The following is a 24,523-nucleotide window of genomic DNA, read 5'->3' as shown; positions in this document are numbered from 1 at the left end:
ATACATACTTACATATAATTACGTTTATATCCCTTGCGGGGTTCAATAGTCTTCAAAAGACTGAAAAGCTACGTTCAGATGTTTGGCTTAATGATAGAATAATTGAGATTCAAATAGGATTAGGTTTCTAGCCCTCAGTCTAATCGTAAATGCAATCTTTTCCAGGTTTGATGAGTGTATTAGTAACACAAAATCAAATGTGTTTATTTTTTCTTGTTAAGACATAACTATGTGGGTAACAATAAAGACAACAGAGAAATTGGAAATTGAGTGGTCAAATAGAAACTCAGTTTTCTATGGTTGCGTTATAAAATGAAAAGGCGTACTAACGCTCTATACCTTAGTATACCACAAAAAATAAAGAAAAAAAGATCCCATTTCTTAAATATCTCTGTCATTTTCGGTTGACATCGGTTGTCATTGTCAAAATCAAAATGTGGGAGAGAGGGAGGTCCCAAAACAAAACAAAACAAGATGTGAATTGAACAAGAGTACCTAATATAATTTGTTTAATAATGAGGCGAAACAGAAGTCCGTGTGAAGAGAAATCTTCCAAATGCAGACGATCCCGATCTTACGACAGAAGCACAAAATATAGAAAAACAAATCCAAAGTCGTCAACATCTAACACAAATCATGAAGCTGATTTTAGTTTTACTAACTACAAAAGGGATTTAAACAAAATAATACAGTACAGCAGTGAGAGTAACACAGTGGCAAATAATCTGGATGATTTTTGGGTGTTTTTGAAAAAGTATGAGGCTACATTGAAGAAAGCTGGTAAGCCATTGTTAGAGAAACCAAACAATGTTACCGATTTGAACGACTTGGGAGTTCCTGAGAAATATTCTAAATATCACTGTATCAACTTTACTACAAAATTGAAATATGTTGATATTGCATCTGATGATAGGGACCGACGGAAACTGGATAAAGAATTGTTTGATGTATTTTTGAATATTGTTTCTATTTATGTTGATTTCAAAAATAAGGAAAAGTTTGAAAAGCTTAAGAAATTAAGAGAGTGTCAGAAACAGCTTCCAGTTGCCAGTTTTAGGTAAGTGCCTTTTTGTTTGTGGTATATTAGTTATTATTTTCTGGGAACCATCTCGACACTTTAGATTAGGACCACTCCAGATCTTTCCATGGATGTTCTAATAGGTGACTAAAGGAAAAGTTCATAACTTTTGATTCATCTTGTAGGTAATGTGCTAGCAACTTGTCACTATTTGAATCCTCACCTCTCTGGAGGGGAGCCCGGAGCCCTCCTATGATCATGAAATCAGATCTAGCACAATAGGTTTTTACAGAAATTTCCATCTAGATTTTACATTCTTACAGGAGAACCTAACCTTACTGGTTGAATACATACATACATACATATGGACACGTCTATATCCCTTGCGGGGTAGTCAGAGCCAATAGTCTCGAATAGACTGAATGGCCACGTTCAGCTATTTGGCTTAATGATAGAATTGAGATTCTAATAGTGACAGGTTGCTTGCCCAAAACAATAAATAATAAAAATCCAAGTTTATAAGCCTATCCCTTAGTCGCCTTTTACGACATCCATGGGAAAGAGGTGGAGTGGTCCTATTCTTTTTTGTATTGGTGCCGGGAACCACACGGCACTACTGGTTTAATCCCAGTTAAAAACTATATTTTTTAATACATTTTATCAGAAATGAAATAGTGAGCGCAGTTCAAAATGAGCGAGTGGTCATCGTGGCAGGTGACACCGGCTGCGGTAAATCTACACAAGTACCACAATATCTTAATGAGGCTGGATTTCAGAATATTGGTGAGTTTGTGTAATTACATGAAAACTTACTGATGACTTATGATTTGTTTAAGAGGAAATTATAGGTCAGACTGGAATCAAACTTTGATGTGTTAGTAAAAGGTGTTGAGAGACAATTTAACGATTCGGCGAATAACAATAATTTCTTTTACGTTAAATATTCCAATGATTATCCTCTAGATCAGAGAGTCCCAAACTTATTTTGTCTACTGCCCACTTTGAGAATAAATATTTTTTTAGCGCCCCCATTTTTTCACCTATTTAAAAACCACTATAACTTCAAATTAATTTAATTAATTATTGTGACCTATATATGTATATGTATGTATAGTAACGGAGAATTCTTAACGAAACTTTTACTATAACCCGCAACTTAAAACCTGAGCACAGTAGGTAACATACAACGGCGCTTAGGTCTTAGCGCTTTAAAACCCCCTTTTGAGACCTGCAGCGCCCACAAGGGGGCGTTATCGACCTCTTAGGGAAAGATTGCTCTTTAAAAAAAAATTCTTTATTTTCTCTACAATCTTATAGTTACATTGTATAAACAAACAAATCACAGGTAAAGAATATAACAAAAGATTGCGAGAGACTGGTGTCTGAACTAAGCAGAGCCTGTATCTCAGTGCACCAGCCTCTCCCCACAAGGTAAATGACAATACCTAATTATAGATGTTTCAAATCGTAATACACCCTTACATACTTCCTCTCTATACCTACATCAACACAAACAAGTTTCCACACAATATGTACACTAACAAAACACATTTGCACACAATACATATAATTATATTAAATATGAAATCTTTTTCTTTCTTTTTCTTTTGTTGTAATAAATGGATTAGGTGCTAAGATTAAGGAAACACATTATATAAATGTTTTTTGGAGGTGGGCGATGACATCTGGGACACAGTGTCATAACTTCTGCAGATGTCATTGTTATCCTATGTTACTTAAATTGTACTTGTTATTGTTTCCAAATAAAATATTTTCATTTTTTTTTTACGATATATACATACATAAATATAATCACGTCTATATCCCCTTGCGAGTTACACACAGCCAAACCAACAGTCTTGAAAATACTGATAGGCCACATTCAGCTGTTGGGCTTACTGATGGAATTGAGATTCATATAAAGTGACAGGTTGCCAGCCCTTCGCCAAAAAAGAAGAATCCCAAGTTTATAACCATGGAAAAGAGATGGAGCAGTCCTATTCTTTTATTCTATTTGTGCCAGGAACCACACGGCACGGCAATGATAAATAGAATAGAATAGATTTATTTTCAAAATTAGATACAAGGTATCACTTATTGACGTCACATCACTTAAATCTAATTATAACTACTACCGCTTCCAAAGCGCATGTGTAGGAGAAGCGGCGGAACAAACTACACTGCAGCATTTTTATCGGACGATATATAAATATAATAATAATATGTTCGATATATTCGATATATATATATATATTTTTATTATTTATTTGATATAATAACATTCCAGCTTGCACCCAGCCCAGGCGCATAGCTTGCGTGTCTCTGTCCAAACGGGTCGCGTATGAGATGCTAGCCCAGTTTGATACGAAGGTCGGATATCAGATCAGATTCGAGAAGAGCAGGACGGCTGACACTAACATATGTTTCATCACCGAAGGCCTCTTGTTGAGACAGGTGAGATAGATATATATTTAAACTCTATGCAATATTTAAACTATGTATATACAAAATGTACAACAGGTGGACTTAATGCCATTAGGCATTTTCTGCCAATCGTACCTTTGGACCAAACTGAGATAACTTATTTTTATGTAAATACCCAGCAACAGCCAGCCGGCAGTGCCGTGTGGTTCCCGGCACCAATACAAAAGGATGCAACCGGGACTATAGCCAGGAAGAAGAACATAATATATATAAACATATAATCACGTCTATATCCCTCGCGGGTTAGACAGAGCAAAACAATCATCAAAAGACTGTAAGGCCGCGTTCAGCTGTTTGGCTTAATGATGGAATTGAGATTCAAATAGTGACAGGTTGCTAGCTATCTCAAATATATAAGCCTATCCCTTAGTCGCCTTTTACGATATCCATAAGAAAGAGATGCAGTAGTCCTATTCTTTTCCTATTAGTGCCGGGAACCACACGGCACCAAGCAAGAAGAAGGACCAACATATCTCTTATCCGACCAATTTACCCTTTCAGATGTCCTCTGACAATCTGCCAAACTATGACGTCATAATCCTGGACGAGATCCACGAGCGCCACCTCATGGGCGACTTCCTGCTCGGCGTGCTGAAGTGTCTCGTACACAACCGGCGGGACATCAAGCTGGTGCTGATGTCAGCCACCATCAACATCCAGCTGTTCCAGGATTACTTCGCAGCGGAGACGGCTGTTATTATACAGGTGATTGCTGATTTTTCTGTGTTGGTTAAAATTGCTCAAAGTTCATTCGATACCCCTAGTTTTCTGGCGAAAATACAACTAAAAACAAGAAATAGGTGTGCTCGAGTCCCTTCACTGCTTACTATTCCTTCCAGTTTGTCCAACTATAGGCTATATAAACTCTTTCTTTATTAGATCAGCTAAGGAGTTGAACAGGCTGGTTGTCTCCTCGGAGCTCGACCTTTTCAACTCAACACCCACCCGTTTTAAAAATTTTGTTAGCAAATCTTGGTTTGACGGTTCTCATTCTGTCAATAATTAATAAGGTGCTATCTGGTACCTTCCATATTTCTTTCGTTTTAATTATATATTTTTTAATGTGTTAAAATTTCCAGCATTTTGATAAACTTATGCGAAAACATGTAAATGTAAATGGTCTACAGTAACTAAGTAAGATTTTGTACAAGATATATGACTGTATGTTTTCCAAATAAAATAATAAATAGCTGAACGTGGCCTATCAGTCTTTTCAAGACTGTTGGCTCTGTCTACCCCGTAAGGGATTTAGACGTGACTATATGTATGTATGTTTTAAATAAAAATAAATACCATTTCTTTACTCCAGGTGCCAGGACGTCTCCACCCGATAGATCTCCAGTACAAGCCAATATTCATTGAAGATAAGCCCACTAGAGAAGACAGATTGGACCCTCAGCCTTATGTGCAGATAATGCAACTAATCGATGGCAAATATCCCAGTGAGTTGATATAATTTTCCATCTCTGAAATAATTTGGCCTCTGTGGCGCAGCGGTAGTACGCTCGTCTGTGACACCGGGGGTCCCGGGTTCGAATCCCGGCCAGGGCATGATGGGAAACGAACTTTCTCTGATTGGCCTGGATCTTGGATGTTTATCTATATAAGTATTCATTATATAAATATAGTATCGTTTAGTTAGTATCTCGTAACACAAGTCTCGAACTTACTTCGAGGCTAACTCGATCTGTGTAATTTGTCCCGTATATAATTATTTATTTATATTATCTCACTCCTGACGGGTTTAGTGCGAGTTTTACTCGGCCGTGTGGTTCCCGGCACCAATACAAAAAAGAATAGGACCACTCGCATGTCTTTCCAATGGATGTCGTAAAAGGCGACTAAGGGATAGGCTTACAAACTTGGGATTCGTTTTTTAGGCGACGGGCCAGCAACCTGTCACTATTTGAATCTCAATTCTATCATTAAGCCAAATAGCTGAACGTGGCCGTTCAGTCTTTTCAAGACTGTTGGCTCTGTCTACCTCGCTAAGGGATATAGACGTGATGATATGTATGTATGTATATAATGGTTGGACCAACAACGGACGTTCTTTCGAAATAGACGACTGATATTCCAAATTCAATTTTTTTTATTATCTACAAATTCCAATTATAAAAATAGTTAACATTTTTTTTTTTCATTTCTCAGATGACGAAAGAGGTGATATGTTAATCTTCATGTCGGGCGTTCAAGAGATAACGGCTATATGCGACGCCGCTCAGCAATACGCGGAGAAGAATAAGAATTGGATTGTTCTGCCTCTGCACAGTGGGCTGTCTTTGGCCGAACAGGATAAAGTAATTATATTTTACATTTTAAAAAAGATTTTCAATAGGCTAATAGTGGAGTGGTTTATCTTTTTGTGCCTAAATATAGTTACATATATATATACATAAAACCACGCCTCTTTCCCGGAGGGGTAGGCAGAGACCTCTTTCTCGCTTGATTCCATCATAAAGTCATAAAGTCAGCGTGGCCTTTCCGTCTTTTCAAGACCGTTAGCTTTGTCTACCCCACAATGGATATAGACGTGACTATATGAATGTATAAGTATTGATTGATTGATTCCAGGTATTCGACTATCCGCCAGAGGGCGTGAGAAAGTGCATAGTTTCGACCAACATAGCGGAGACTTCGGTGACCATCGACGGAATTCGTTTTGTCGTTGACTCTGGAAAGGTAAGATTATGAAAAGAATTAACTAGAAAAAGGATAAATAGTTCGTTGTTCGTGAGATTTTTATCTATACTAATATTATAAAGCTAAAGAGTTTGTTTGTTTGTTTGAACGCGCTAATCTCAGGAACTATTGGTTCGAATTGAAAAATTATTTTTGTGTTGAATAGAACATTTATCGAGGAAGCCTTTAGGCTATATACATTGCGAAGAAATAAAAGAAAATGTGAAAAAAACGGGGATAATTAATCATCCTTGAGGGCTTCAATGATGCCCAAAATAACTATTCCGTGCGGACGAAGTCGCGGGCACAGCTAGTCTGAATTTATATAAAAAAAATTACTGACTGACTGAAATATAAACCCACAGCTCAAACCGATAGGGATCTAGAAACACTGAATGGTATATTTGGCGTGAATGTTATTTATGTTGCCTAAGAGAGGATTTCCCGTAATACCCGCGGGAACAGGAATTATAGTAATTTTTCGATTTACGCGGGCGAAGCCGCGGGCGTCCTCTAGTTACTTCCCTTAATGATATTTTACATGCGAAAGTCTGTCTGTCTGTTCCGCTTTCACAGCTTAATTGCTAGACCAATTCGAATGAAATTTATTTATTTCATCAAAACTTATCCTATCATTACAGTCATAAAAACCAATGCGATAGAAAAAGCACCTTATACATTAAATTCTTACACAATATTAACAATTATAACATAGAACAAATATCGTGGTTCTTATAAACTCGCTTTGGTATGCATATAGTTGAAAAACCAAGTCCTAACAAAAGTTACTTATTTTTGATAATCAACCCCTGATATACTGAAATGGGGGGTGATAGTTGTATGAAATCAATGCTTATGCATGAATGCTACCCGTGCGAAGCTGAGGCCGGTCGTGTAATAAGTAATATAAGAATTATTTCGGTAATTCCAGGTCAAAGAAATGAGTTACGATTCTACAACGAAAATGCAAAGGCTGAAGGAGTTTTGGATTTCACAAGCCAGCGCCGATCAAAGGAAAGGCAGAGCGGGGCGGACAGGTTTGTGTTTGGTCTAATAAGTAAATGAATAAATATGTATGGGACAAATTACACAGATTGAGTCAGCCTCGAAGTAAGTTCGAGACTTGTGTTACGAGATACTAACTCAACGATACTTTATTTTATAATAAATACTTTTATAGATGAACATCCAAGACCCAGGACAATCAGAGAAAGTTCGTTTCTCATCATTCTAATCGCGACTTAGTTCGTGTAAAGAAATTAAGTTGAAATTCGATTATGTACATACTTTGTTTTTTTTTGTTTGCTATATATTTTAATTGTTTAAACGAAAGAATACAAAAATACAGTAAATTGGTAAGATAAAATTAACAACGGCGGACTTATTCCATTAAGGGATCTCTACGAGTCATTGTATAATTGAGAGGGGAGTTACTCAAATATGGCAGAAGTACGTACAAATCCTTAGTGACAATATATTAACAAAACAGCAGGTAAGTAGAAATAAATGCATAAATAAATATAATACATAATACAATTAATAAATGTAGAAATAAATAAATGCAAAAATCATAAAGGAAATAACCTTGGAATAGTTCAATTGCGTTTCGAATGAAGTATGCAGGGATCGTGGCAAGTGGAAAGATGGGGTCTCTGCCTACTCCTCCGGGAAAGAGGCGTGACTTATGTACATATGTATATTTCAATTTAGTTTATACTTCGACAACCTCACGATAATAGTTCATGGCCAAGTTCCGGAACATCCCGGACCCAAGGCTCTCCTAGTTTAGGAAGTAAATACCTTAGTTATAATGGGCATCGTCGAAAGTATTAGTCAGCTAGGTACTTGAGACCCATAAATAGAATACTAGTCTATATATATTAGTTAGTGGTATTATGTGGGCCGATCCCGGCGGCACTGCAATGCCGGGCCGACCCGTGACGGGAGTGGAGCGAGCCCCGAACATCCCGTCGGTTTACAAAAATCAGTTTAATATACTGGTCCCCCAGTGGGGGAACTTTCAGATATTAAGCTGAAAAGAACAGATACTACACTTTGATCTTAGCCAAAAGGCCGAGAAGCGATAACTGGTTTGGGATATCTGAAAAAGGTCATTATTAGTGAGAAAATCTCCGTAGCGCGATTTTGGAACGCAATGTTTACAAGTGGCGACATCTATGGATGGACAAGAAAGTTGTTTAGTTGGCACTAGTAGCGCCATCTGTGTATGCATTACAGAATAATAAAATACACGTGGTATTTTATTCATGATAGTGTTTGTGAAATGTAATTTGTTATTATGAATTTATTTATAAAATTAAGATTTTGAATACATAACAATACATACAATAATAAACATAACCGATGTTATTAAAATCAGATTGATTTGATGTTGCCGATTATTATCACATAATTTAAACACACTATCGTCAACGTCCATACCACGTTGAAAACACCGGTTCTCGTCCGATCACCGAAGTTAAGCAACGTCGGGCGTGGTCAGTACTTGGATGGGTGACCGCCTGGGAACACCACGTGATGTTGACTTTTTGACTGATTTTCATTTTGTCTGAACACAATAATTTTGTGAAAATAAGGAGATATGATATAATTATTTCTCTTGGAACAAAAATATTGTAGTATACTTCTTGGGCTTTTAAAAGAAATTAATATACGCGTATATTTTTATATTATCTTCACTAAACAATTAACTATCATTTGCTTATAATATTATGTAGTGTATGATTGCGGGGTTCCCGGCAATAAAGAATAGTAAAAGGCGACTAAGCGATAGGCTTACATTTTATTTATTTGATAGGATTTATCATTTAGGCGATGAGCTAGCAACCTGTCATTATTTGAATCTTAATTCCGTCATTAAGCAATACAGCCGAACGCGGCTTATTTGTCTTTCCGAAACTGTTGGCTCTGTCTACCCCGCAAGTTATATTATCACTTATATGTTTGTATGTATGTTATTTCAGGTCCAGGCGTCTGTTACCGCATATACTCCGAGAAGCAATACTCAGAAATGGATCCGTTCAGCACTCCTGAAGTTTCGAGAGTGCCTTTAGCCTCTCTACTCCTGTTAATGAGTTCGCTAGGAGTGTCAGATGTCAGAAGATTCCCGTTCATAGACGCTCCACCTGAAGAGGCTATCGAGAATGCTTTGTTGGAGCTAAAACAGCATGTAGGTTCAAGAAACATATAAACACATCTTTATCCTTTGCGAGGTAGACAGAGCCAATAGTCTTTTGAATAAGCTATGATCCCGTGCAGCTGTATAAGTATGAAAAAATGGACTTAACTGTGTATAAGAAGAAGAAATAAAAAGTAAGAATAGAATATAGATATTTTATTCAGTAGTAGTCATAAGCAAAGTTTCTTCCGTTGATGAGTTCCATTTGTTTTACGAAGCTTGGATTCGAATCCCACCGCTGACACTATAAAATAGCCACTATAGTTTAGGAATTTTGGGAATATGTTTATGTATGTATGTGTATGTATGTATGTATGTATGTGTATGTATGTATGTTTATGTATGTATGTGTATGTATGTATGTGTATGTATGTACATATATGTATATAGGGACGGTCTACGTGTAGGGCAGAAAATCCTCTTACGTTAGGCCATTCGTCTAGCGAAAATTGCTAACTGAATAGTTTTTTATTATAAAACAAGATATTTACCCTTTAACAGGGCGCTCTAACCTCAAACGAGAGACTAACTTCCCTCGGGAAGGCCCTGTCCAGCCTTCCAGTGGACGTGTGCCTGGCCAAGGCGCTGGTGGTGGGCGCGGGCACCCTCCCCCCGCACAAGCGGGACTCCGCCCTGGCGCTGGCGGCGGCGCTGGGGATACGGTCTATATATACCACGAGGGCGCACAGGGATTTCGAGTGCGAGGTGAGTTATCACAGAGATTTAATGTCTAAAGGGAGTTTTTTTTTGCAGTTTGCAGTTTACAATACAATACGGGAATAAAAGCGTGATTTTATGTATGTATATATATATATATGGTCACGTCTATATCCCTTGCGGGGTAGACAGAGCCAACAGTCTTGAAAAGACTGAATGGCCACGTTCAGCTGTTTGGCTTGATGATAGAATTGAGATTCAAATAGTGACAGGTTGCTAGCCCATCGCCTAAAAAAAAAGAATCCCAAGTTTGTAAGCCCTATCCCTTAGTCGCGTTTAACGACATCCATGGGAAAGAGATGGAGTGGTCCTATTCTTTTTTGTATTCGTGCCGGGAACCACACGGCACAATACATATTATCTTTATTGCCCATAAAAATACACATACACATACATTTTGAATATGTTGAGCAAAAGCGGACTTATCGCTGAGCAGTCTCTTCCAGCCGACCTTTGGGTAGTGAAAAGTAAAAATATGGAACCGTTACAAACATTTTATTTATTTACTAGCTGCGCCCGCGACTTCGTCCGCGTGGAATAGTTATTTTGGGCATCATTGAAGCCCTCAAGGATGAAGAATTTTCCCCGTTTTTTTTCACATTTTCCATTATTTCTTTACTCCTTATAGTTGTAGCGTGATGTTATATAGTCTAAAGCCTTTCTCGATAAATGGTTTATCCATGCGACCTGACACTATTTGAATCACAATTATATCATCAAGCCAAAAAGCTGAATGTGGCCTATCAGTCTTTTCAGAACTGTCGGCTCTGACTACCCCGCAAGGGTAATAGACTTGACTATATGTATGTACGATAAACATACGAAAAAACTACAATAAATATTCATATAAGTACTCTACGTTTCTCACCTCACTTTGTATGTCCGATGAAAATGCTGCAGTGTAGTTTGTTCCGCCGCTTCTTCTACACATGCGCTTTGGAAGCGGTAGTACCTAGTTATAATTAGATTTAAGTTATGTGACGTCAATAAGTGATACCTTGTATACCCAATTTTGAAAACAAAATCCTATTCTATTCTATTTTGTATGTTTGTTTGTTTGTAGAACGCCCGTAAACCAGAGGAATCCGACCACGGCGACCCTCTCACTCTCCTTTCTTTATACTGCGCGTGGCTTTCTGTGAAGGCGGAAGGTATAAACAATTTCCATATATATATATAACTCTTCTTTTTCCGCATGGTTTTAGTGCCGTGTGGTTACCGGCGCCAATACAAAAAAGAATAGGACCACTCCATCTCTTTACCATGGATGTCGTAAAAGGCGACTAAGGGATAGGCTTACAAACTTGGGGTTCTTTTTTAGGCGATGGGTTAGCAACCTGTCACTATTTGAATCTCAATTCTATCATTAAGTCAAATAGCTGAACGTGACCATTCAGTCTTTTCAAGACTGTTGGCTCTGTCTACCCCGCAAGGGATATAGACGTGACCATATGTATGTATGTTTTAGTCGCGGTAACATTGTCAAGTTTCTGGAGTGGAGCCCGGGGTATGCCTTTGACTTTGAATCTCAATTCTATCATAAAGCCAAAAAGTTGAACGTGGTCTTTCAGTCTTTTCGAGACTGTTGACTCTGTCTCCCCGCAAGGGATTATATGTATGTAAATAATGCGAGGTGGCGATAATAAATCTGCTTAATCATATCAAATTCAAAACAAAAATGAATAAACATTATTACGGGACACTTCAATATCTTTACTAATATTATAAAGCTGTAGAATTGGTTGTTTGAACGCGCTAATCTCAGGAACTTCTTGTTGGAATTCACAATTTCTTTTTGTGTTGAATAGACCAGTTATCGAGGAAAGCTTTAGGCTTTATAACATTATGCTGCAATTTTTAGGAGCGAAGAAATAATGAAAAATGTTAAAAAAAACGGGGTAAATTATTCATCCTGGAGGGCTTCAATGATGCCCAAAATAACTAATCCACGCGGACGAACTCCCGGGCTAGTCACTTAATTATTGTCATATATTTTGGTTTCACAACATTGCTTGGCTTCAAATTAGTTACCTCAAACCAAGTTCACCGCCGCTTCCAAAGCGTCAGTGCAGAAGAAGCGGTAACAAACTGCACTGCAGCATTTCCCTGTATTGTATTATATTATAATGTAGGTAAAGGCGGGCGGGCGTGGTGCCGCCGCCGCGGCATTGAGGAGCAGCGTTTGTACGAGCTGACCAAGTTGGCGGCGCAGCTCAGGGGATTGTTGCAAGTAAGTTTTGTAATATATGTACAAACATACATACAAACATAAAATCACGCCTCCTTCCCGGAGGGGTAGGCAGAGACTACCTCTTTCCACTTGCCACGGTCTCTGCATACTTCCTTCCTACTTTAGTAATATATATATGTATATATATATATATGTTTATTATTTGAATATGTATCTCATATATAAAGGTAAAAAGTCAGTTATCACTACATAGTATAAAACAAAGTCGCTATTTTAGTCTGTTTGTCTGTATGCTTAAATCTTTAAAATTACGCAACGGATTTTGATGCGGTTTTTTGTAGCAGGTAGAGTGATTCAAGAGGAAGGTTTTTATGTATAATAACATTTATAATTTTGCACCCGCGCGAGGCCGGGGCGGGTCGATAGTTCACTACAAAAGACAAAAGGAGAAAAGATATATGTATATATATATATGTAGGCAACCTTCTTTACGCATGCCATAGCAACGGTTGCCATGGCTTGTAAGTTAGGATTTTTTTATTTCCATAATATAGTGCATTTACCTTTTCTCATTTTGTCTTTTCTAGTGAATAACTGACTTTTTACCTTTATATATGAGATACATACACAGCCACACATATATATGTTATATACACATGTATCTCATATATAAAGGTAAAAAGTCAGTTATATATATACATACATACATACAATCACGTCTATATCCCTTGCGGGGTACACAAAACCAACAGTCTTGAAAATATTGATAGGCCACGTTCAGCAGTTTGGCTTAATTATTAATTTGAGATTCAAATAGTGACAGGTTGCTAGCCCATTGTCTAAAAGAAAAATCCTAAATTCATACGCCTATCCCTTAGTCGCCTTAAACGACATTCATGAGAAAGGGATGTAAAGTTCTTATTCTTGTTTCTATTCCCGGAAACCACACGGCTATATAAGCTTTAAAAAAATTGCAAATAAAAAAACAGAAGGTAAAATATACTTAATTAAAAATTCACTTTCTGAATTTTGCAGAAAGGACCACAGCTTACAGTTAAAACTGTCTATTTTAAAGATTACTTCACAGATATATACCTATATATTTTTTTTACACATAAAATCGAATTGTTCAATAGGCTATTTAACACCATGTAAAAAAAAATATAAAAATGCACGTATCTTATAGATTTTGTAAAAAATAAAAGAAAAACATCGATCATTATTCATAAAAGTGCAATATGGATTTTATAATTCAATTTAAAAAATCCTCTTTTTTAATCTGTTCTTCAAAAGTCGTAAACGCTATCCGCCATGTTGGGTACTGACGTGACGTCATACTTTTAGTAAACAAATATCGAATCGAAAACATATTGATGATGTCAGGCTCTGTTTATTTTGAAATTTTAAAATTTCTATCACGTTTTTGGGTTTTTACTCTTTAATATCACTTGGCAGTGGAATCCTCAATTTTTCTGGTGTTTTTATACTTGTATTCTTGCATTCAGGAACAAGACACCAACAATATGTATTGTAATTCATTATTACAAAAATCTTTTTACTTTAGTCTTACGTAGAGCCGTATTGTTTACTAAAAGTATGACGTCACGAGTCAAAACAGCATGGCGGATGGCGTTTTCGCGCGAAAATACAAAATCATAAATAATAAATCGTTTTTAGAGCATTTTTCGGCTTCAAAAAATTTTAATAAAAATTCTATAGGTATAACACAGTCTCAGGATTGATTTAAAACAGTTTTCAAAAAAGAGTGTAATAGCCTATTGATCGTTATGATAACAGGACAACAATCTGATGGAAACCGTGGAGCCTGAAGCGATGTCCTCGGCCGAGAGGTCTTTGAGGCACGGACAAATGAAACAGCTCAAAGATATGAGAAGGTACATACATACATACATACATACATACATACATATAATCACGTCTATATCCCTAGCGGGGTAGACAGAGCCACCAGTCTTGAAAGGACTGATAGGCCACGCTCAGCTGTTTGGCTGAGTGATAGAATTGAGATTCAAATAGTGACAGGTTGCTAGCCCATCGCCTAAAATAAATAAAATAAATAAATAAATAAAACCTTTATTTACTCCACAACAAGATGGCCTAAAAATGTGTAGTAATACTTATTATCTCTGATAAATATACCTGTGGACAATAATCGTTGTGGAGATCTACCAAGAGGAATACCAAGTTTATAAGCCTATCCCTTATTCGCCTTTTACGACATCCATGGGAAAGATGGAAGAGATGGAGTGGTCCTATTCTTTTTTGTATTGGTGCCGGGAACCACACGGCACCTGATATGTGAAGGTATGAGTATATTATATGGTTTTCCTTCTGGCTTTAGTCCCGGTCGCATCCTCACCACTTTGGAGAGGAGCCCGGGGTGTGTCTTTGACCATGGATCCTGGATTGGGTGAGTCAGGTTTCACACGAAGTGACTCCCGTCTGACCTCCGCAACCTTTGCAGGGGAACCTAACCCGTATTGGATCGATCATGGTTACACATGTATTTGTCTGAATGTACAGGTTTCCTCACGATATTTTTATATTTTGACTTAAACTAATCCCTTCCTAACACCCTTCCTATCCCTTGCGGGGTAGACAGAGCCAGGCTTGAAAACGTCTGAACGGCCACGTTCAGCTGTATGGCTTTATAATGGAATTGTGATTTAAATAGTGACAGGTTGCTAGTCCATCGCCTACGAGAAGAATCCCAAGTTTTTTTAGTTTTTTCCTTAGTCGCCTTCTACGACATCCATGGAAAGATATGGTCCTGTTCTTAATTGCCAGACTGATAGGCCACGTTCAGCTGTTTGGCTTAATAATAAAATATTAACATTAATCACGTTCGCACGTACGTATTTTTTCTGAAGGCAGTACAAACTGAAGGCAGCCGAGGACTCCAAACGTAAGAAGCGGCTGAAAGTAGACTCGTGGGAGATAGCCGAGGAGGGGGGGGACGGGGGGGACGCCCTGGACATCCGGGACATCGAGTTCCGGCTGTGTCACGACGCGGGCAGAGTGCGGGCGCTCATAGCCGGCGCCAGCGCAGCGGCCGGGAGGGACCTTATTACCTTGAAGGTAAGGTCCATTTAAGAAGGGATCTTGTGCTTCAGGATTAGAAGATGGGAGGTACCTTGTTACCTTGAAGGTAAGGTCCATTTTAGAAGGGATCTTGTGCTTCAGGATGAGATGATGGGAGGGACCTTATTACCTTGAAGGTAAGGTCCATTTTAGAAGGGATCTTGTGCTTCAGGATGAGATGATGGGAGGGACCTTATTACCTTGAAGGTAAGGTCCATTTTAGAAGGGATCTTGTGCTTAAGGATGAGAAGATGGAAGGTACCTTGTCACCTTGAAGGTAACGTCCATTTTAGAAGGGTTCTTGTGCTTCAGGATGAGATGATGGGAGGGACCTTATTACCTTGAAGGTAAGGTCCATTTTAGAAGGGATCTTGTGCTTCAGGATGAGAGGATGGGAGGTACCTTGTCACCTTGAAGGTAACGTCCATTTTAGAAGGGATCTCGTGCTTCAGGATGAGAAGATGGAAGGTACCTTGTTACCTTGAAGGTAAGGTCCATTTTAGAAGGTATCTTGTGCTTCAGGATGAGAAGATGGGAGAGACCTTATCACCTTGAAGGTAAGGTCCATTTTAGAAGGTATCTTATGCTTCAGGATGAGAAGATGGGAGGAACCTTATCACCTTGAAGGTAAGGTCCATTTTAGAAGGGATCTTGTGCTTCAGGATGAGATGATGGTAGGTAAAAGTATTATGATTAGGAGTAGTTATGTCCATATCCCTTGCGGGGTGAACAGAGCCAGCATTCGTGAAAGACTGATAGGCCACACGTTCAGCTGATAGGCTTAATGGTAAAATTGAGATACTAGAAATAGAGAAAGAGATAGAGAAAGGTCCTATTCTTGTTTCTATTGGTGCCGGGGACCGCACGGCTATGTGAAGTTCTTTGATAAAATTAAAAAAAGAAATGAGAAGTAATAATATACCTACTAAATTAAAAATTTACTTGCTGAATTTTGCAGAAAGGAGCACAGCTTACAGTTAAAACTCTATTAATTTAACAGCATCCGTGGAAAATAGATGGGAGACACACGCTAGTGCCGTGTGGTTCCCGGCACCAATACAAAAAAAGAATAGGACCACTCCATCTCTTTCCCATTTATGTCGTAAAAGGCGACTAAGGGATAGGCTCACAAACTTGGGATTCTTTTTTCAGGCGATGGGCTAGCAACCTGTCACTATTTGAATCTCAATTCTATCATTAAACCAAACAGCTGAACGTGGCCATTCAGTCTTTTCAAGACTGTTGGCTCTGTCTACCCCGTAAGGGATATAGACGTGAACATATGTATGTATGTATGTCACACGCTGAAATGTATGATAATTAATACACATATATATTTCTTTGCAGGTGGTGTTATGCCGAGCTTTGTACCCTCAAATAGCCGTTGCGGACGAGTTCAACCATTGTAAGGTAATATAATTATAATCCAGCTTCTCTTTTTAAAGGGATAGGCAGAGCCGACATAGTTTTTATATACTTGCCGTGGCAAGTCTTTTTAGCATAGACTTTCTAGGTTCAATTCAGATTTCCATATCAATCTTAGAATAGAATAGATTTAATTTCAAAATTGGAAACAAGGTATCACTTATTGACGTCACATCACTTAAATCTAATTATAACTACTACCGCTTCCAAAGCGCATGTGTAGAAGAAGCGGCGGAACAAACTACACTGCAGCATTTTCACCGGACGTCAATTTACAAATATAAGTAGATCTCTTATTTAGATCTCTTCTTAAGATTATTAATCGCCCATTTTATAATGCTTCTTCTTCCTCCTGGCTTTAGTCCCGGTCGCATCCTCACCACTCTAGAGAGGAGCCCGGGGTATGCCTTTGACCATGGACCCTGGATCGGGTGAGTCAGGTTTTACACGAAGCGACTCCCGTCTGACCTCCGCAACCTTTGCAGGGGAACCTACCCCGTATTGGATCGATCATGGTTACACATGTAGTTACCTGAATGTGCAGGTTTCCTCATCGTAAGAGCATCGGTTAGTATTCAAACTAATGTGCATAACTTCGAAATAGTCATTGCCACATGGCCGAGGTGGGGGGTTCGAACCTGTGTCTTTATGCCTGTGCCGTGTGGTTCCGGGCACCAGTACAAAAAAAAATAGGACCACTCCATCTCTTTCCTATGGATGTCGTAAATACTAAGTAAAAACTAAGGGATAGGCTTACAAATTTGGGATTATTTTTTTAAGGCGATGGGTTATCAACCCGTCACTGTTTGAATCTCAATTCTATCATTAAGCCAAATAGCTGAGCGTGGCCTATCAGTCTTTTCAAGACTGTCGGCTCTGTCTACCCCGCAAGGGTAATAGACGTGACCGTATGTATGTAAGTACAAATTATTTGTCTCAAACTTACTTCGAGGCTAACTCAATATGTGTAATACTTACATATATTGAGTTAGCCTCAAAATAAGTTTGAGACAAATAATTTGTCCTGTATATATTTATATCACCTCCTTTCAGTCTATATCTGAACAACTGTTCCACACGTGGAGCAAGCCGTTCGTGTTCCTCCACCCCACGTCGATGTTCGGGAGACAGCCGCGGCTGCTGCAGCTGACTGACGCGGACATACAGACAGACACACACGGGTACAAGGCGAGGGTGCCTGTGTCGGCGAAACATCAGATACTTTGTTATTTGTGAGTAATGATAATTTTATTCGTTTCTACAGGATGACATTTAAAACAACTACATCCTTTTAAACATAGACTATACCCATGCTTCTGAGCCGTTTGAGCCTATTTTTATTAAAATTAAACGTCATCATTTTCACATTTAAAAAAACCCTCAAAAACTACGTCCCACGTTTTATTAAAGACCAATACTACAAAAAGAAATTAAAACTAAACATGTTAATAAATGTCTGAAAAATAAATTATTTTTCTAGTATCAAGATCAAGTAAAGTACAGAGTTGTCGAGATCGCTCAGCTGAATGAATTGTGTCGTTGACCTCTGAATCTCACGCGTCGCTTTTCCGCCGGCCGGGGTGATATGACGTATTTAGGAATGTGGATTTTGATACTTTTATTTTTTTTCGTACTTTCTGAAATATGAACCGATATTTTTCTTTTAACGTTTTTAAATATCCTTTAGATGAGTACACTTAAATTTTATTAGTTAAATTTATGCAGTTGAATTAAAAGTCACTCTGTATACTAATATTATAGAGCTGAAGAGTTTATTTGTTTGTTTAAACGCGCTTAGCTCAGGAACTACTGGTTCGAATTCATTATTTTTGTGTTGAATAGACCATTTATCGAGGAAGGCTTTAGGCTATATAACATCAGTTTGCAACTATGAAGAGCGAAGAAATAATGGAATATGTGAAAAAAAAACGGGGAAAATTATTCATCCTTTAGGGCTTCCGTTGCGTGCGCTGCGAAAAGGGTTTAAAATACCAAAAATATATGTATGAAAGAACTATTCCTCTTAAAGTAATCTAAAAATATGTCCACGACAGTATATATCTATCTTTTAAGATTAACTGACTAGAACCATTTTTGTGGGTAATCAAAATTTATATGCTGAGGTGTTCGCAAAAACAAATGATGCCCAAAATCACTATTCCACGCGGATGGAATCGCGGGTACAGCTAGTGATTACATAAAAATCAAGGACGTCCTGGCAAAGGGTCAGGTCAAAAGTGCCCGAAACCGCCGAGCTTGCATGAAGAGAGTTATGAATGTGGATGAAGCGAAGGAAGTATGCAGAGATCGTGGCAAGTGGAAAGAGGTAGTCTCTGCCTACCACTCCGGGAAAAGGGCGTGATTTATGTATGTATGATTACATTTTGTGTTGGTCGTAAAAAAATTTTATTGCCTCGAAATTTATCGCTAGTAGTTTATTATTATTAATTTTAGAAATAAATCACTTGTGTAAACATAATAAAAAATGGTATTTAATTTTTTTTAATTTGTTGGCAACACAGATATATGTTTTTGACTCACAAAAAAAAACTGAATTCGATCTACTAAGATGTTACATTCTTATTTATTAAAAGAAAAGAATTGTTCTTGTATAATTTGGTATATTAACACTTGAAATGGCAGACTTATCCCATGAGGGGATCCCGTTCAGTCAACCGGCAATGTATGTAGGTATGTACAAGAGTCAAGCATACCTACATATATATAATCACGTCTATATCCCTTGCGGGGTAGACAAAGCCAACGGTCTTGAAAAGACTGAAAGTCCACGTTCAACCGAAAATCGGCGGTCTTATATGTATAAGTGATTACTTTCGAAAAACGTATTAATAAATTGAAAAAGAAAAAAAACTATATAAAAGGGAAGGGGCCGAACGTAGGCCACGTTAGTTAGTTTTTCAAGACTGTTGGCTCTGTCTACCCCGCAAGGGATATAGACGTGACTGTATATACCTACGCATGTATGTATTAATTTATTTAATTTGTTTTCAGATCGCTATTGGAGACGACAAAGCCGTACATAGTGAATTCTATGCGCATGCCCGCTGCGCAGACATTGTTGCTGTTGGCGCATTGTATCGACACTAATGTAGGGTTTACTAGGTAGGTATGCGTTTTGTTTGATAATGTATCTGCGTTTATTTCTATTGGAACAATGTCCAACTGAGTCTTGTGACTAGACATTTTTTTGTGAATTTTTTTTAGATGACAGATTTACTTACATACATGTAATCACGTCTACATCCCTTGCGGAGTGGATAGAGCCAACAGTCGCCTAGAAGAAGAATCCCTATCTCTAAGTCGCCTATTACGACATCCATGGGAAAGGGATGGAGTGATCCTATTCTTTTTTTTTTGTTTGGTCATAATATTATATAGGCTTAAGGCTATAATAACATCACGCTGTAACTATAAGGAGCAAAGAAATAATGGAAAATGTGAAAAAACTGGAGGTCCCGGGTTCGAATCCCGGCCAGGGCATGCTGAGAAAAGAACTTTTTCTGATTGGCCTGGGTCTTGGATGCTTATCTATATAAGTATTTAATAAAAAATATAGTATCGTTGAGTTAGTATCTCGTAACACAAGTTTCGAACTTACTTCGAGGCTAACTCAATCTGTGTAATTTGTCCCGTATATACATATTTATTTATTTGTATATATTTATTGTGTGTCGTGTGGTTCCCGGCACCAATAGAAAAAAGAATAGGACCACTCCATCTCTTTTCCAATGATGTCGTAAAAGGCGACTAAGGGGTAGGCTTATAAACTTGTGATTCTTCTTTTAGGGGATGGGCTAGCAACCTGTCACTATTTGAATCTCAATTCTATCTTAAAGCCTAATAGCTGAACGCGGCCTATCAGTATTTACAAGACTGTTGGTTCTGTCTACCTCGCAAAGGATATAGACGCGATTATATGTATGTATGTTTGTATGTATGTTTGTATGTATATTTATTGTTTTGCAATTTTTTTTAGAATTGTGTGTGATTCATGGCTGTTATTGGAGTTCCCTTATCCTGATAGCGGATTGAATTTGTTGTTAAAAGCGACGAAATTAAGACAACGATGGGATGCACTTATCAATCGGAGACTTGCAGGTAGGGCTTCATCACATATCACGTCTTTATACTTTACGAGGTGGATAGAGACAAGTCTCAAGACATAAGGGCCACGTTCAGCTGTTTGCCTGAATGATGTAATTGAGATTCAAATAGTGACAGGTGGCTACGCCTATAACAGGGATGCCAAATTTATAAGCCCATCCCTTAATCGCCTTTTACGACATTAATGGGAAAGATATGGATTGGTCCAATTGTAAAGTTCTGGGAACCGGCACATTATACAAATGCCTTTTGACAAAAAATTACATAATCTAATTTCATTATGTAAATGTATTTTTTTTTCCGAAATAAAATAAAATTAAGCTTTTATTCGTTTTTAATTTGATCAAATTACGTTAATTACAATATTAATTATTTGCGTAAGGGTAGTTAGTAAGACTTTTGATAGTAAGGGTAGAACACCCTTACTATAAAAAGTCTTACTTTCTTCAAAATGGCGCTTACAAAAGAAAAGAAAATAAGTTTTATGTTTAGTATTTTGTTAAAAAATAGTTTTTCATATGTTTTTATTAAGGGTATATAAGGGTATAACACCCTTACTATCAAGTCTTACTTTCCTCAAAATGGCGTTTACAAAAGAAAAGAAAATAAGTGTATTGTTTATTAAGTATTTTGTTATTAAAAATAGTTTTTCATATGTTTTTATTCTATTTTTTTTTTAAGATGCAAACCCAAACAAATCCGTGGAAGGTGAATTACAAAAGCAGAAGAAGTTACCTTACGATGAATTGCAACATGAACTTTCGTGTGACATAAGTTCTTATATGAATAGTGAAGTTTACTATACCATCAAAAGGTAAGTGCCGTGTGGTTCCCGGCACCAATACAAAAAAGAATAGGACCACTCCATCTCTTTTCCGTGGATGTCGTAAAAGGCGACTAAGGAATAGGCTTGTGAACTAGAGATTCTTCCTTTAGCAACCTGTCGCTATTTGAATCTCGATTCTATCATAAAACCATACATAGGTACAGCTGAACGTGGCCTACCAGTCTTTTCAAGACTGTTGGCTGTGTCTACACCGCAAGGGATATAGACGTGGCTACAAGTATGTTTATTGGATTCTGGTCCAAAGATGGAACTATATAAAAAAAAAAAATTGTGGTCCTATTCTATTTTTTTTTCTTTTGATATCGGAAATCACACGGTACTCCATTTGTATTTTGTATTTAAATTTCTAGATTGTTACCGGGAGACCTTAAAGTTTTATACCACGGTCCTGACGAAGCCCACGGCATTATAGACCCTAATCCGTTTGAAGAAGGTTTCGAATGCCGCCCCCACGAGAAGAAAGGGGGGGTTTATGTCACTGATAATGTTGTTTTCAATTGGTAAGTTAACTTTCTTGGTGTAAAAGCATAGTATAACATATTATCACGTCTATATCCCTTGCGGGATAGACAGAGCCGACAGTCATGTAAAGTCTGAAAGGCCATGTTCAGCTGTTTGGCTTAATGATAGAATTGAAATTCAAATAGTGACAGGTTGCTAGCACATCGCCTAAAAAAGAATCCCAAGTTTGTAAGTCTATCCCTTAGTCGCCTTTTACGACTACCATGGGAAAGAAATGGAGTGGTCCTATCCTGTTTTTTTTTTGTATCGGTGCTGGGAACCACACGGCACTGGTATAAGTATTTTTTTTTTCTATTCTCAGCGTAGTAGACTCAGATTGGAGTTACAACAGCTATCAAGAGAACTACAGCCTCATTTGGACATGTCCAGAATGCGATATCGCCCTCTGCCTATCCCCATTGGAACGAGTGCAACACAAACAGTTCACGTGCTCATCAAGAAGAGAAGAGAAGAGAATAGTCACTAAAACTACTACAAGGGAAAATAGACCCAATGCCAAGGAGTATAAGTGTGAGAATTGCAATGAGAATTTGTATATGACACCGGTTGAAATATTGAAACATAAAAAGTGTTGTAATATTAAAGAATTACAATGAAATAATTATTAAGTATTTTATTTTAAACTAGCTGACCCGACAGTTTTCGTTCTGTCACAAAGATTTGTAATGTAGCCATTTTTTGTTCTTGCCTATTTTATAATGGCGGCGAAATATTTTAATTTTAAATTTAAATATGATTCCGCTTGAGGGACAAGCGGATTCTTAACATACATACATATCATCACGTCTATATACCTTGCGGGGTAGACAGAGCCAACAGCCTTGGAAAAAAACTGAAAGGCCACTCTCAGCTGTTTGGCTTGATTATAGTGACAGGTTGCTAGCCCGTCGCTTAAAAGAAGAATCCCAAGTGTGTACGGATTCACAAGTTGATAAGTATATCCCTTAGTCGCCTTTTACGACATCCCGTTTCACGTCATCATAAAAAGCGATGCAGCGATAGTTTTTCGCGCGATATAAACGGCATCGCTCTTGCTTACCTACAGGAGCTGGTACTCAGGTAGGTATATCACACAACCATCACACACCTCTACATATACAGGGTGACATTTAAAACAACTGCATCCTTTTAAACATAGACTGTACCCATGCGTTTGAGCCTATTTTTATTTAAATTAAACGTCATCATTTTCACATTTAAAAAACCCTCAAAAACTACGTCACATGCTTTATTAAAGATCAATACTACAAAAAGAAATTAAAACTAAACATGTAAATAAATGTCTGAAAAATAAATTATTTTTCTAGTATCAAGATATCAAGATTCGCAGTGCGAAATGGTTACTAACCGTGTACGCTATCTACTGAACTCCGCATGGCCATAGCGCATTGCGACATTCACCATAACATTGAGATTAAAATCCTATCAAATGGCACAATGGAAATTTTTTTTTCGTACTTTCTGAAATTTGAACCGATATTGTTCTTTTAACGTTTTTAAATATCCTTTGGATGAGTACACTTAACAGTTAATGCAGTTGAATTAAATGTCACCCTGTATATCACACAAGAACACACCTCTACATATGTATATTACTAGCCCAAAATCGAGCAATTTTCACATCGAGTGGACGCTCGCTTCCGGGCCGAGACAAGCAAATTGGCCGTCGCGGGGTCGACGTAGACACATATAATTGTACGTAATTACACGTAATTGCAAGTTAGTAAACCCTTGGAGTGAGACGGGGATCGGCGAAGGATTTTATGCTATGTTAGATTAATGATTTTATTACACACTAGCTGTGCCCGCGACTTCGTCCGCGTGGAATAGTTATGGGCATCATTGAAGCCCTCAAGGATGAATAGTTTTCCCCGTTTATTTTCACATTTTCCATTATTTCTTCGCTCCTCATAGTTGCAGCGTGATGTTATATTGCCTAAAGCGTTCCTCGATAAATGGTCTATACAACCCAAAAAGAATTTTTCCATTTGAACCAGTAGTTAAAGGGTAAAGGGTCAGGTCAAAAGTACCCGAAACCGCCGAGCTTGCATGAAGAGAGTTATGAATGTGGATGAAGCGAACGAAGTATGCAGAGATCGTGGCAACTGGAAAAAGGTAGTCTCTGCCTACCCCTCCGGGAAAGAGGCGTGATTTTATGTATGTATGAACCAGTAGTTCCTGAGATTAGCGCGTTCAAACAAACTCTATAAT

General features: G+C 37.8%; 1 protein-coding gene and 2 non-coding genes across 3 annotated transcripts; 2 read left to right on the top strand and 1 right to left on the bottom strand.

Annotated features, from left to right (window-relative positions):
- The first annotated feature begins 418 nt into the window (after nucleotides 1-418).
- LOC106129068 (probable ATP-dependent RNA helicase DHX34) lies at nucleotides 419-22,916 on the top strand. The gene is made up of 21 exons (XM_060948542.1): nucleotides 419-1,057; nucleotides 1,683-1,801; nucleotides 3,306-3,472; nucleotides 4,004-4,207; nucleotides 4,812-4,944; nucleotides 5,654-5,802; nucleotides 6,077-6,184; nucleotides 7,116-7,221; nucleotides 9,169-9,374; nucleotides 9,885-10,088; nucleotides 11,164-11,251; nucleotides 12,233-12,330; nucleotides 14,089-14,186; nucleotides 15,183-15,390; nucleotides 16,741-16,803; nucleotides 17,872-18,050; nucleotides 19,831-19,941; nucleotides 20,816-20,937; nucleotides 21,625-21,757; nucleotides 22,141-22,290; nucleotides 22,614-22,916. Exons 1-21 carry the CDS (start codon nucleotides 516-518, stop codon nucleotides 22,906-22,908), a joined length of 3,483 nt encoding a protein of 1,160 aa, XP_060804525.1. The 5' UTR covers nucleotides 419-515; the 3' UTR covers nucleotides 22,909-22,916.
- On the bottom strand, nucleotides 8,077-8,269 carry LOC132902691 (U2 spliceosomal RNA). The gene has a single exon (XR_009657211.1). It is a non-coding gene; the product is annotated as a U2 spliceosomal RNA (small nuclear RNA).
- Nucleotides 8,613-8,731, top strand: LOC132902684 (5S ribosomal RNA). The gene has a single exon (XR_009657205.1). It is a non-coding gene; the product is annotated as a 5S ribosomal RNA (ribosomal RNA).
- Nucleotides 22,917-24,523: the final 1,607 nt, after the last annotated feature.

The sequence above is a fragment of the Amyelois transitella genome, chromosome 16 (assembly GCF_032362555.1).
Source record: "Amyelois transitella isolate CPQ chromosome 16, ilAmyTran1.1, whole genome shotgun sequence".
Lineage (NCBI taxonomy): Eukaryota > Metazoa > Arthropoda > Insecta > Lepidoptera > Pyralidae > Amyelois > Amyelois transitella.
The sequence above is the reverse complement of the archived record's forward strand: the minus strand, read 5'-3'. Positions and strand labels throughout refer to the sequence as shown.